The sequence below is a fragment of the Sinocyclocheilus anshuiensis genome, unplaced genomic scaffold (assembly GCF_001515605.1).
Source record: "Sinocyclocheilus anshuiensis isolate Anshui unplaced genomic scaffold, SAMN03320099.WGS_v1.1 scaffold754, whole genome shotgun sequence".
Taxonomy (NCBI): Eukaryota; Metazoa; Chordata; class Actinopteri; order Cypriniformes; family Cyprinidae; genus Sinocyclocheilus; species Sinocyclocheilus anshuiensis.
Window position 1 is genome coordinate 300,578 of NW_015542361.1, and position 13,427 is coordinate 314,004.

General features: G+C 38.8%; 1 protein-coding gene across 8 annotated transcripts in view; it reads right to left on the reverse strand.

The window, feature by feature from the left end:
* LOC107691894 (zinc finger protein 536-like) overlaps window positions 1–13,427 on the reverse strand; it is a 196,922-nt gene that overhangs the window by 30,508 nt on the left and 152,987 nt on the right. The window contains exon 5 of one of the 8 annotated variants that reach the window (XM_016490729.1): window positions 6,840–6,939. The exons of the other annotated variants lie outside the window; for them this stretch is intronic. Coding sequence (XP_016346215.1) covers window positions 6,840–6,939 — 100 coding nt within the window. The remainder of the gene's footprint in view (window positions 1–6,839; window positions 6,940–13,427) is intronic. 8 annotated transcript variants of the gene reach the window in all.

Sequence of the window (13,427 nt, forward strand, 5' to 3'; positions counted from 1 at the left end):
TCCTGCTGACATGGCTCTCTTCACCACACAGTCTGTCAGAGACTTCAGGTTAACAGCACACCACAAGCTCGGATAATGGATGACGCTTCCTCAAATGCACCAAATCTAACAACTCTGTACCACAATTTCTACATTGTATGGTGCCTTTTAAAAGACTCATGATCTGTTAGTACTTTGTCTGCACTGTTTTTTTTACCCCCTTATATTGTTCTGTTTTTCTTTTCTTTTTCCTCCCTTAGTTTTGCATCTACTCTATCAAAATATTAAACATCATGGGATAGTGTGACACTGCACAATATGTTCATGTTTGTACACCATTAAATAGTAAAAGTAACATAAAACATAACATAACATAAAAGTAATGTTATAAACAGGTCACTGCCAGCTTATGATACTTAACCTGGGCTTCAGATAACACACTGATAAACAGAGCAAGGAACCTGAGAAGTCTTGAGAACTCAGAGACAAGTGTTTGTTTGTGTCTTTATCGAGTCCGAAATCAAAGCCTTGCCCCAGTTATGTGGTTTAAACTCACTCTTTACTGTACATCCTCACCTGATCTATAGACACAGTCAGGACCCACTGTCTCTGCTCTAATAGCTATTCTCAAAGGTACCACAGAGGTCGACAACAGGAGCCGGATAATATTTTTATGTTATCAGTAACACTCCCACGTTTGTTTCCGCAGCCACTCAATGGCCAGAGCTCGGGGATGACAGGAAATGGCAGCGTTTGTTCTGATTTTGACCCCCCCCCCTCCCCTTCCACAATACAAGACCAAAGAACGTGGGAGGACCCACAATGCACAATGATCTCTTGTTCAGATTGAAATGCTTTGTGCATTCATCTATAACTGCCCAACATGCAAAGATAACCAGCCAGTCTGATGATCAATAAATACATAGCAGACGGCATAAGAAAAGCAAGATAGAAAGGGAGAAAATAATGACACAAAGGCAGACAGAGAGATGGAGGGTTCTTTGACTTCTATTTGTCTTGTTTTAATAGTGTGAAATAGAGAGGAACAAGATGACAATGCCAAAGGCGCTTTCCATTAATATGGTGCACTTTAGTGTCCCTTTTTATATTATAGACACAAATTAAATGTTTTTTGTTCTAAGAAGTACTACGTTAAATAAAATATTATTTCATATGAAATTAACCTAGCATGAGAAAAGCTAGTTTTAAATACATTTAGAATGTCTGTATTCTCCCATTTAAATTGTGATTTTGGACTCTTCCACATCTTAACCTTCTCCTTTCCAGTTACTATTATATAACAGCTTCATCATTTTTATATGCTATTCAGGGTCATGTGAGTCATTGTAGCAAAACATATTTTAAATATTAATTCATTTTAATTCATGAAGAAAAAAAAAATTTTGAGTGCATTTTTCACTAATTCAAAATATGTGAAATTCCTTAAAATTGTGAAATGCAAGAAGTAACATTTGGATTAAACATATGGACACTTTCTATGTGGCAAGTAAATAATCTAAATTTTCAAATCTTATATTTGTTAGTTTGTTCATTTTAAAATGTAACATTCATTATAAATTAATTTGTCAAGTTTAATCATCATCAATCAAGCCTGTTAAGCAATTTATTAAAAAAAAAAAACATAAAAAGATAATCACATGAATAATTTTAAGTAATTTTGGGAGAAAATACAAGTACTCAATTAACCACAAATAAACATTTGGTTCTATTTTTCTTCATTTTGTAATTCTATTAAATTTTGATGTTGATTTCATGTTCATTGTAGAAAATTACAAAATCATACAAATCAAATTTTAACTGTGTATACAAATTTTAGTAACATGGTTGCAAAACAAATAAATAAATAAAATCATAATCAAAATCATAATACTGCATATAAAATAAATAAAAAAAATCAAACAGCATATAATATTTAGAAATTACGGTTAGGGAAAAATAAAGGTCAAGTGAATGAACAAAATCAATTAATAAACCAACAAACAAATAACAATACAGAAATAACAATACAGATTACATTTGTACTGAATTAATTCTCACACTAATTTAAAATGCAAACAAAAATAAGAACTAAATAACTAAATAAATAATATCCATCATATATGTCACAATAGATATTTAATAATTTCACCCTTTGTACAATTGTGACAGAAAGAACAACACTCAGTACATATAATATTTCATAATCTGTCAGTCCTGAGCTCAATCTGATACGCTATTCCTTTATTTCAGTCAATAAATGCAGTGGTAGCTGACACAAGGTCTATGATCAGATGCTGGACATCATCCTCTCATGTTAGCTTTGTAGCAGAGATGTTAAGAGCAAACGCAAGAGTGTAAGGAGTGGATGTTGGAGCTTATAAAGTGGAGTGATGGAAAGAAAGGTTCACGGTGGGGTTATCACAGCCAGGCAGCACGGGGAGCTACGTGGCTTTTTGTGGGTCTCCCAGCACACACACACGCACACACACACACACACACACACACACACGAGTGCCGCAGAAATGACACTTGTGTATAGCTGTGTATCACAGAGCAAACAGCAGCTCTTTGCCTCAAAGTCTGCCAGCCTAGAGAGCGGATCAAACGCAGTGTTTGGGTGAAACCATATCGACAGAGTGTCAAGCACAACAGGGGTTGTGAGGAGGGGCACTCTCTGTCTTTCCTTTTCTCTCTCTCTCCCAGCCTCTATTTTTCCGCAAAGAGCCATTGCTATGTGTGCCAATCACACCGCGCTTTGTGTGTCAATATCTAATTGCTCTGATGGCTGAAGATAGACGGACAGAAATGAGGAGTGATATTGCAATCAAGTAAATCAGACAGAAGAAAAAGAGTCGCTTTATTACAATTCCATTATGGCTCTTCAAGCATTGCGACATGGATGAAGGAAAACTATTACTCAACCTGCACATGCTATGAAAAATGAACTTAGTTCTGATATACAAAACTGCTTTGTTCTCAATGAAGATAAACAGTCTGGGTATGTTTGTATTTATTATATAAAGTCCATAGCAAAACCATACCAAAATAACGCGTCATAAATAATCAAAAGGGGGAAAAAAGATTTTTAAAATCTCGCAAAAGCCATTTTAAACAGTGTGTCAGTACTGGACAAATGACTTTGTGGTAAAACCCACCACCCTGCCTCCATACACAAGAAGACAAATATTGAACAGGACTCCACACGCATCAAACAACACTGTGGGGCAGGGCCTAGAAGGCCTGGGTCTCGTCTGTAATCACAAATGTCCAAATCCTCTAACAAGGTCCAGAGTTCTGTCCCCCACATCAAACTACATCTCTGCATACTGGGTTTCCATTACGTTACTCATTATGGCGATCCATTAATGCTGTCGGGTGTTTATCATTTTTAAAGTGTTAAAACTTACATCTATGTGAAATATTAGAATAAAAGAACAAATTAAAACAATATCACATGTATCCAAGAGTTTATCTCGTTGTCCACACTGTCCTCTGCACATCCCTCACTTTAGTTTTAGTCAGTTATATTGAGTGACCTGTAGGGGGAGCTGTTATTTTATGACTTGGGGGGGGGGGCTCTTTTATGACTTGGGGGGTGTATTTGTGTAAGACAATAAAAACATTAATTTGCCCTGAAATCATTCCTGACGTAAATGTAAAATGGTGCCCATTGGAACCCAGTAATGAAGCACGCGGCATCTCTGCAGCTTCTAATTTGACTAGTTAAATGACTCCATTACATGTTTAACAGACAGAGGCAAATCATTTCTGGTCAGTTGAGGCTCACTTAGCCGCATCACAGGGCTTGGGGAAAAATCGGAAGATAACTGGTCCCGGTTCTTTCCTTTTTTTTGCACTCTATACTATTGCAGGCCAAAAGTAAGAGGCTGAAAGAAAAGCTGATGATATGACCTGCACATGTTTCCCCTCATTCTCTCTCATATCTGTTCATCTCTCTCTCTCTCCCCCCTTCTGTGACAGGGTTTGCATCCCTCTGTTAATTAGGTGTCCACAGCGCATTATCAAAGTCTGTATAGTGAAATACATAAATAGATGCCCATCAGGGAGTGTTTTCAGCACAGATTGTACATACTGTATAATCATACTTCTGTCCTCTGGCTTGACTGGGTTGAGAGGTTTAACTGGTTAAGACAGTATTAGGAAACAATGAATTATGAAACATGTTTAATGCTTTATGGAAAAAGCATCAACACTTTACACAGAATCGGTACAATAATTTGTATTCAACAAATGGTAATTTAAAGGAGGTGCGTAACTTTTAGAAAAAGAGATGTTAAGCCTCAGGACTAAGCCTAAAACTAATTATTATGTTAGCTGTTTTATTTTACTTACTTTATTTATTCATTCATTCATTCATTCATTCGAGGTTAGCATTAAAATACAAAGTAAAAAGAAAATGAACTATTTCCAAATTAAATCTTATTAAATCTAATAAAATCAGTAAATTTCTGATTTGTGTTTTACAATTTTCTAGCAAACATATTAAATATAAAAAAAAATCGAATTACATTACAATGAAAATCAACAACAAAACTACACAACAATTTTAACAGAGTTGAACATTTAACTAAAAATAAGACTGGACAATAACTGGATTGCAGTTATTGATCAAACTTATAACTGCCAATAAATCAAAGGAAATATTAGTTTGATTTCTCTCTCTCTCTCTCTCTCTCGCTCTAACAAGAACCTGGGTAAGAGGACAAAATCATAATGTGGGACAGTTTTTGGTAATTACAATAATTTAATAATTAACATAGTTTTTCTACCTCAATGGTATGAATATTAATTAAACAATGTCAAAATATGGCATTGTTTTAAGATTTTAAATAATTTTAAGTAGAGAAGGTCAAAACCTCACAAGTCAAAAAATTTAACTGGGCAAAATAAAACTGCCATTTGATTTTTTGTTTTATCTTTTTTTTTTTATCTAGATAGTTTTCTTTTCATTTTAGGTTAAAATACTATAGTTAATACAATAGTTTAAGTTTACTAGTTTATCTAACATCTAATAGTTCTCACTAGACAAAAGAAAATGTAATTTGCACCTCTAATGTTTTTTTCCCCCATGGGACACTAAACGCCACCATATTTATGTTAAGTGCCACACACTGAGATTGACACATGCGTTCACATATCATTCATCCATAGAATGTGAAGCCGGTGTTGAGATAGTGTGAGAATTATCAAACCCACAGGGAATGACAACAATTACTGATACCAAGTGGCCATACCACAAACAGACTCGTCAGTCTAAAAGCACACATCACACACACACACACACACACACACACACACACACACACACGCACACACACACACACATAAACACAGTCCTCACAACCCAACACGTCTGATTGTTGATCCTCCTGAAGAGGACAGATCAAATATTCCACTCCAGTCTGCGAGCGGGGCACAGATATGATTGGGGTTGACGGACGGGGCCCCCAGTTTGAAGTCTTAACAGACAGTGCGACTTTGATATCTGTACTCGGCGCGTATCACTAAAGACACAGGGAATGAATGAGAGTGAGGGGGAACTGAGAGAGAGGCAATGAACAAAAGCATCTGTGGAGTGGTCAGGGCCAGCGGCAGCATGTGTCAGAGGCTTTTTGAAGTTTAACCCCCTTCCTCTCTCTCTTCTCCTCCTCCTCCTCCCCGTATTCCTCCCCCAAAGGCCCGTCTTCTCCTTCACACTTCCTGCTTTCTGGGAGAGCCCAGTGGCGACACATATATACGCATACACACCAACAGCCTCATCCAACCAATTACCAGCCCCTTGTCTTGCATACTTTAGACAGAGCTGCTTCGAATAAAGGCAGGAAACCGCTGTTTATTCGCTAAAAACAAAGTGTGTTAAATTGTTCAGATTGTAATATAGAAATATCATATTAAACACATGCATGGAAAAAAGCGAGCTTAAAGGCTAGTTCACACCAAGAATGATAAGGATAATTATAATTATACCGATACCTACCGTATATTAGCATTCGGACCAAGGCATGATAATGTTCTGTCTATTATAAGCACGCCGTGCAGATATGTCATCTGCCACTTTAAATGCTTGAGCTTTTTAAAATTGGGTGGATTCTGATTGGCTGTCAATGTTTTTAGCGTTCATCAGCTGGAAAAAAAAAAATCATTCTGAAAGTGATTTCAGCTATATCGTCCCTTGATGTGTCATTATTGTAATAGTGTGGACTGCACTATTCTCATGTTTTCACGATTCTCTTCGTGTGAACGGGCTTTAATTCACAATTACAGTACCGACAGGAAGTCTTTCTGATGGTCTGCAAGCGAAAACTGAACTCCGAAAGCAGCAAAGTTCATCTAATAAGAGGAAAAGAGATAAACGTGTGCGATCATCATTTTCTTAACTTGTGTTTCCGCAGATTCAAAGTGCTGAGCTTTAGCATAAACAGCAGGCAGGAAAAGTGGGTTTTTAAAAACTGTCTTCCTGGGACTGAGTGTTCGAAGCAGAGGGATGAAGAAAAGACTAAACAGATGTCACAGCTTGGCGGGAATGAGGGAGTTAAATAGCTTTATTTTTTTCCTCCCTCTTTTTAAATGTCTCACGTATAAACAGATTTTGTTGCTTTTTAAAGTGGGCTCAAAATTAAAGCATATCGTTTTACACACATATTGCATGCATATTAGTGAGCCCCAGCTGCCCGTGTCCTGTTCTTAAGAGCCATATGATTGAGTTAGGGGCCAGGGTATCAGATAAGATTTAAGCCTGCTCTCCCTGTGCGCTCCCCCTCTGCATTTTACTGCTAACTTATTAAATGGAGAGAAATGACATTATTTTTCTGAGTGTATGTGTAATTATTGTCACACACCTGTGACTCCTGCCATACACGGCAAGAGGAGGAGAGGAAGGAAGAGATGGCGGCGAGGGGAGAGATGTCGCTTGGAGCAGCGGGAGCTCTGGGTTTTTTCCTTTAAATGGTGGGTGAGAGAAAAACAGTGAGCTTGTTAATCACCGAATCTCTGTCGTGGAGGAGAACAAGGCTATTCTAACAACTTGAACGACAGGTATCATTGTGAATTTGATCTGAAATTAAGTGTCCTCTCATGTTGTTTTCTTCAGACAATAACATTCTACATGCAGCCGAAGTTTATGGAAAAGTTTCCCTTTTTTGCCTGCCAAACAGGCTTTCTTTCCACATACCACCAACAAACTGTTCTGTGTTGGCAGTTCTAGATGGTGAACAAAAGTCTCATCTGAAATGCTGACGCATGCGCCAAGCACACGTTCCTTCCTTTCTTTTCTTTCATTTTTGAGGGGACCACCCCGTGGAAGGCAACATGTGAAATACAGCTCTGAAGACAAAGGAAATAACATATTAGAGAGGGAGCAATGATCTTCTTTTGCCCCGACTCCAAGAAGTGACTCAGAATTTTGTAATTGTTTACCTTTGACACTGACCGTAATTCTTCTCCGCTCCGCCATAACAGAATATTTCAGAGTCGTTTTTTAAAAGCTCTGCTTCTCGCTCTCGCACCACACCGTCAATGTCTCAAATGTAATCAAATCACTCGGTTTCACGTATTTCTTTTCAACACCCGCTCTTTGCTTCACAGGAGGAATGGCCGAGTAAGTGAGAAAATGACAAGAAAAGCAGCAGATCGGCTTGTTTAAGATATCCCAGCATTATTCGCCGTCAACTAGGCCCTTAAAATCTGACCTCCGCTCCGTCTGCGACTTGTGCAAATACATCGGGTGCCACTCAAAGCCTTTTATTCTGACACTTTTGAAAGGGCCATGATAAAAGCTAAGCACGTCAGGAGGTTTTACACTGTCAGTCTCGCTTTCCTGTGCTGATCTAAAAGCATGGAAATAGCAGTGTTTTTTGGTGTAATGTTTTAATAGAAAACAGATGGCCGCAGATGTAGGGCTGCACAGAGCTGGGTGACATGTCTTTAATATTTTAGAGTGGTCTTGCTGTAAATGTAGAAGCAGCTGTTTCCTCCCCGTTGTAAATTTTGAGTTTTTAATTTGTGATTGACAGCTATTGGATTTGCTGTAAATTACAAAAATGAATATGGAAGCGATGGAACCGACGGCCAGGAAGGGGGGAGGAGAGGGGCATTTGACGCCGTTCACGGATGAATAGATTTATGTGCACCCAAATGTGAGGTATTTACATCCTCTCTCTCTCCTCGGTCTGATTCCGCTCAAGAACGCCGCTATATATGCCGCTGATATTTAAATGTACATGAATATTAAAATACAAGTGCTGGTGGAGAGGATGCAAGCGGGGGGAGGTGTCACGCACACGGGGCGGCTGGCAACAGAGTTCTATTTCGATGTGTTTGTTTAGCTGCTTTTCGTTTAGTTTTAATGTCAGCCGCGAGTACAGCTCCCTTGACGCTTATGGTGGTGATTGTCATCAATTCGCATCTTGGCATTTAAACCACCTGCTTCAAATATGCGTATTTGAAATGCAAATACACTGCATATGCCCAGACAAATTAAAAAACATGGTGAGTAAACACTTTTGAAGTCATAACTTTCTCTCTCTTGTTTTCATCAGGGACTTGCACTGTCAAATGTTCTTTTACTTGAGAAGGCAATGCCAGTCAGATAACGCCTCTCAGAGCAAACCTGCATAATACTAACTGATTATATATTTATTTATGGTTTTGTTCACAAGGCATAGAGAGCAGTTATGTTTTTATCTCGGCCTCAGCTTGATTCTTATGCCTCTGGAGTGTTTTCGATTAACCATTTCTGTCTCTCTTTTTTTTTGTCCTTCTGAAAAAATGAATGCATTATATTTTCTCTCCTTATTCTCTCTCCTTCATCGCCTGACACTACCGTTATTCAAACATCAATAGCTATACATCTTCTTTAGCACTGACTCTTACTTTCATATTGATATTTATATGTGGTCATTACTTTTCTTCTCCAGGCTTTTGTCTCCGTATGCCAGCTAAGGTGCAATATCCAATAGTGCATTCAGAGCAAAACGCAGAGCAAATATGTCGCATCAGGCTGGATACCTTTATAATGAACCCGGTACATAATTCTTCTTAAGGTGTCAATTTAAACATGATCATGTTGCGCATCTGCTTTTTTTCCCCTTCCTCTTCTTTCTATCTTGCTTCATCTGTTTCTGTCCAGGCCGTGTGAGAGGACACTAAGATAAAGATGAGTTTTTAATCAGGCAGATGGCTGACACACGAAACACTCTTCCTGTATGTGTGTAATCATTGCCATCACTCTCATTAATCATCATCATCATTCTGGTCATCATCATCATCATCATCATCATGTTTTAGATTAAATAAAAACACGTTCACAATGACAATCTGTGCTTCTGCTGTTCATTTTCTTCTACAAAAAGAAATAAAAAGAACAAGGTGGAAAAAAAACAAAAAACAAATCCCCACTAAAACTTCTGCACCACTGCTTCCCAGCATCTCCCTGTTCTCCCGGTTTTGACAAAAGTTGCTGAATGTTGTTTCTCAAACTAACGAGCAGCCGTTTCATTTTGTCATATGAAAAATTTGAAGTAAACAGGGATGGAAGACACACATGAATCAGCTTCATTACCATTAAGGACCCCCTTCTAAAACATGCACATGCCGGGTTCACTCGCCACACCTCATCGAGTATCGATTGTGCCGCCGATCGGTCTCTCAGAAAAGCACCTGTCATCCGATTGACGAGCAGTTGTCAAGCACACACAGTGGCCCGTGCACCACCAACACCGCTAACGTTCACGCACCTGTCAACCGCAGGCAGGCAGAGCCCCTGATGAGGTGTTGCCTAATTGTGTTTTAGAAAGCGATGACACCTCATCTCTACCTCTCTCTCGCTCCACTATGATATGTCTCTTAATGCAATTAGGCATAATGAAAAACTAGAAATGGTGAACAACACTGGATGGCTGCTGGAAGGGATGCGGGGTGGGGAGGGGGGTTGGACTTCCTGCGGAGAGCAGGCATTCAAATGAGAACATAATAGGGACATCAGAACAAGAGCAGTATTTTCTGTGAGATGACAACAACATTAAAAAAATCCAGGTAATTAAAAACATACTCTGTGTTTTGTCAAAGTGGCCATCATTGTTGAAGTTGAAGCCTCTCCCCCTCCCTAACGATTTCGGCATAAATACGAATAATGATCTCGGGAAGAGGAAAACGAAGAAGACGGTCAGAGAAAAGCAAGAGAACAACAACAGGGGGGAAAAAAATCAATCAAAGTATTAGACTGAAAAGTTGTTCTGTTCTCAAGGACATCGAGTTCTCGGGCATTCTGTCGGAGCTGCCCAGTAGAAAAAAATGAGACATAACTTGGATGATACACCAGCGAGAGGGGAGGGGGAACGGAGGGAGGGGGGAGGAAAGAGACACAGAAATAAACCCAACTCCCATCTGATGACCAGCTTGTCTATAATACTGAATCCCTGCGCCGTGCCAAGATGCAGAAACAGGATAAGTCCAGATCGGAGAGATTTGAACTGGTCTCGGGCCTGTGCGAGAGCGGCGACAACTTTCAAGCATGAACAAAATCGCTGTTTCACCTGCTTAACCAGTCCTTTTCGTAAGCTGATAAGAGATTTGAGCATAAAATTGAGCGAGGGAAAGAGAGGGAAAAAAATGATGCATGTCATTCATCTTATCGTTTTCTCCCCCCAAAAAAATTACAGGACAGATGATGTGGCCATCTTGAGATCGTTTGTCAACTGTCAGCCTGGGTTGACCTTGCAAAAAAAAATAAAATAATAATAATACAATCTGGGAGGTGGCTGATATCATCTTTATTGAAAAAGGGAGAATGAGGAGAGAGAAAGAACCATTGTTTTTGATAATAAAGAGACATTTTGCCTTCCATTTGAAGCGCCATTTAAAAGTGCAACCAACATGGAAATCCATTACGAAACGCTACTTAAAAAGTGTGACCAATCCTTGTGCAGTCAATTAGAGACTGGAGACAGACTGTGATGTTTGTCGGTTAGGGTCTGGCGCATTCTGATCAGCAAGGATTTAACGATGAGGAGGAGAGATTTGGTTAGCTTTTTATTGTTTATTTTCATCCCTTGTTTTTTTCCATGGGGAAGGATACATGGATAGATGGATGACATGGATGGGAGGGGGGAGCTCTGCTTATCTGTTTTCTTTCTCTCTCTATCTATCTGTCTTTCCATTTACAGAAGCATTAATGTGCACAGCTATGTGCTCATCCATTGTTCTGAGTTTTATAGCATGAAGAATGTGTTTGTGGAGTGGAGATTTTCAAAAAAAATTAAAAAAAAGCTGTGTTCTTAAACTCAGAAAAAAAGTGCAGAAAAAAATACACAATATCTAATCTAAAGTGTGTAAAAAGAATGATTGGCCAGAATAAGTGGGGATAAGGTCTCATATTAAAAAAGATTTATCCTAAAGTATGGTGCTAATCCTCAGATTAATCCCCTCTCCTCCTTATTTATTTATTTTTATTTTTTGCATGCTGGCTTTCATAAAACCTATAACTCATAAAGTTCTTATATTTTCTGGAAACAGGCATGCTAGGCCTGATTTTACAAGAATTGCTGCCCAATGAATCATGCCGAGAATTCATCCTCTAGTGGTGTGCGACTCCAGAACTGATAATTAAACAACAAAACAAGTTTTTCAAAAGGAAGTGCAAAGAAACAAAGAACTTGTTACATAAATGCAGGGAATTTCGTTCACTAATCAAAAGAAAGAATAATGGTGGTTATCATTGATAAATGCAAGAATTGTTTTCAAAACTGCTGGAGCAAAATGTTTAATAAAATGTATTAATATGAATAATTATTATCATTGTCTTTCCTCTTTGTGTTCTATATAATTTGTAAATCAAGTGTTCTTTGCTTCAGTGGAAACTCATCACATTAGAACTGCCTGTAAACTGCTGTTAGGCTGAAACATATGGGTGCATGCAGTCGTTAGCCTACTTCATAAATATTTCATTCATATTTCCTGTTTGTGTGCGTGGAGCTGTGTGACTGAAAGCCTATGCATGGGTGTGTGTCCATGACTCTCTCGCTCTCTCTCTCTCTCTCCCTTTTTTTCTTTCTGTGTATAATTAAATCTCAGCAGATTTCCTTTGAAACTGCTAATCATACCAGTAAATCAACGCTGAGATTTATCTTGATGAAGGAATAGAAAATAACTTCTGAAAGTAACAGAAACACCACTCAAGAACAAACAGAAGCAGGCAAAAGGTGAGCTTGATTTCAGACTTTGCCTCGTAACTGTCATCAGCCATCATTCAGTCTCAAACGCGCTCGAATCGCAATATTCTCCACGCAGGCAGTGTGTTATAGTGTGCGAGAGAGAGCTAAAATGGGATCACAGGCCACTTATTGAGTTCTTGTGGACACAAAAGGCCTACTGTTGCAGACAACTAAAGCTGAGGCAGTTACTGTACCTTTCAAAACTAATATGTAACCATATCTGTTTTAAAAGGACGATTCGTATTACTGTGAATGCAGGAGGAAAGTTGTTCCCATCTCCCAAGCCCTAGGAAACTCGAGTCCCGACCTAATGGCCCTCATTTGGAAGGTGGCCTTTTGTGGAGAGGGCATCGCATTTGTAGAAAAAATGACAGATGAAATTTTTGCGGTGATGTAAAACATCTTCAGCTTTTTTTGACAGCACAATGGCACTTACTGTGCTTTATGGTCACAGTGGCGACACAAAGGTCATTCCGTATATGACTCAGCGGACAAGGGCAGCACTGAATGAAAATTAGGTTATATGTGATCAACCAAGTTATTAATCTGATTAAAATGGATTCTCTTTGCTTCCTATTTAGCAAGGCTTGGGAGAGAGAGGGAGTAACACACACAGAAAGAAAGAGAGAGAGAGAGACAAGGGGGGAGGCAGGGAAACAATAGAACATTCTGTTTATTTATCCACAGAAGAGTTTAAATGCAGTGTAAATTCGTTAATGTAAAAGACAACATCAATACCGCAAAATGTGCATTTTTACTTTCCACATGCATCGGTGTCCTTGCACTGCCACCTCATCCAGGTAACCTTTCTAATCCTGATTAAATTACTGCAATTAGAACAGCAGCTCTCCTACCTCCCCCCATGTTTCCCTAATAAACAATACGCCATCTTAAATCCATTCGATGGGATTTGCATGGAACAATGCTCGAGCTCGTGCGATTTATTTCCATCTCTACAGAGGAATTAAGTGCATTTTTTAACAGCTAATGGTATAATGTGGGCTTATTTCTCATGCAATGTTTTTTTTTTTTCTTTAAGTCACTTCTCCACTCCTTCTATTTGCAGGAACTTTGCTTCCACCCTGTTTATTTGAAGTCTAAATCAAATGTGGCTTATTGGACCGGCTCTTCTTTCGCACAGCAACTTGAACGTGGAAGTACACGGATTCCGACAGATTCATCTGTAATTGCTACACGACCTCTCAAAACACACCCCTG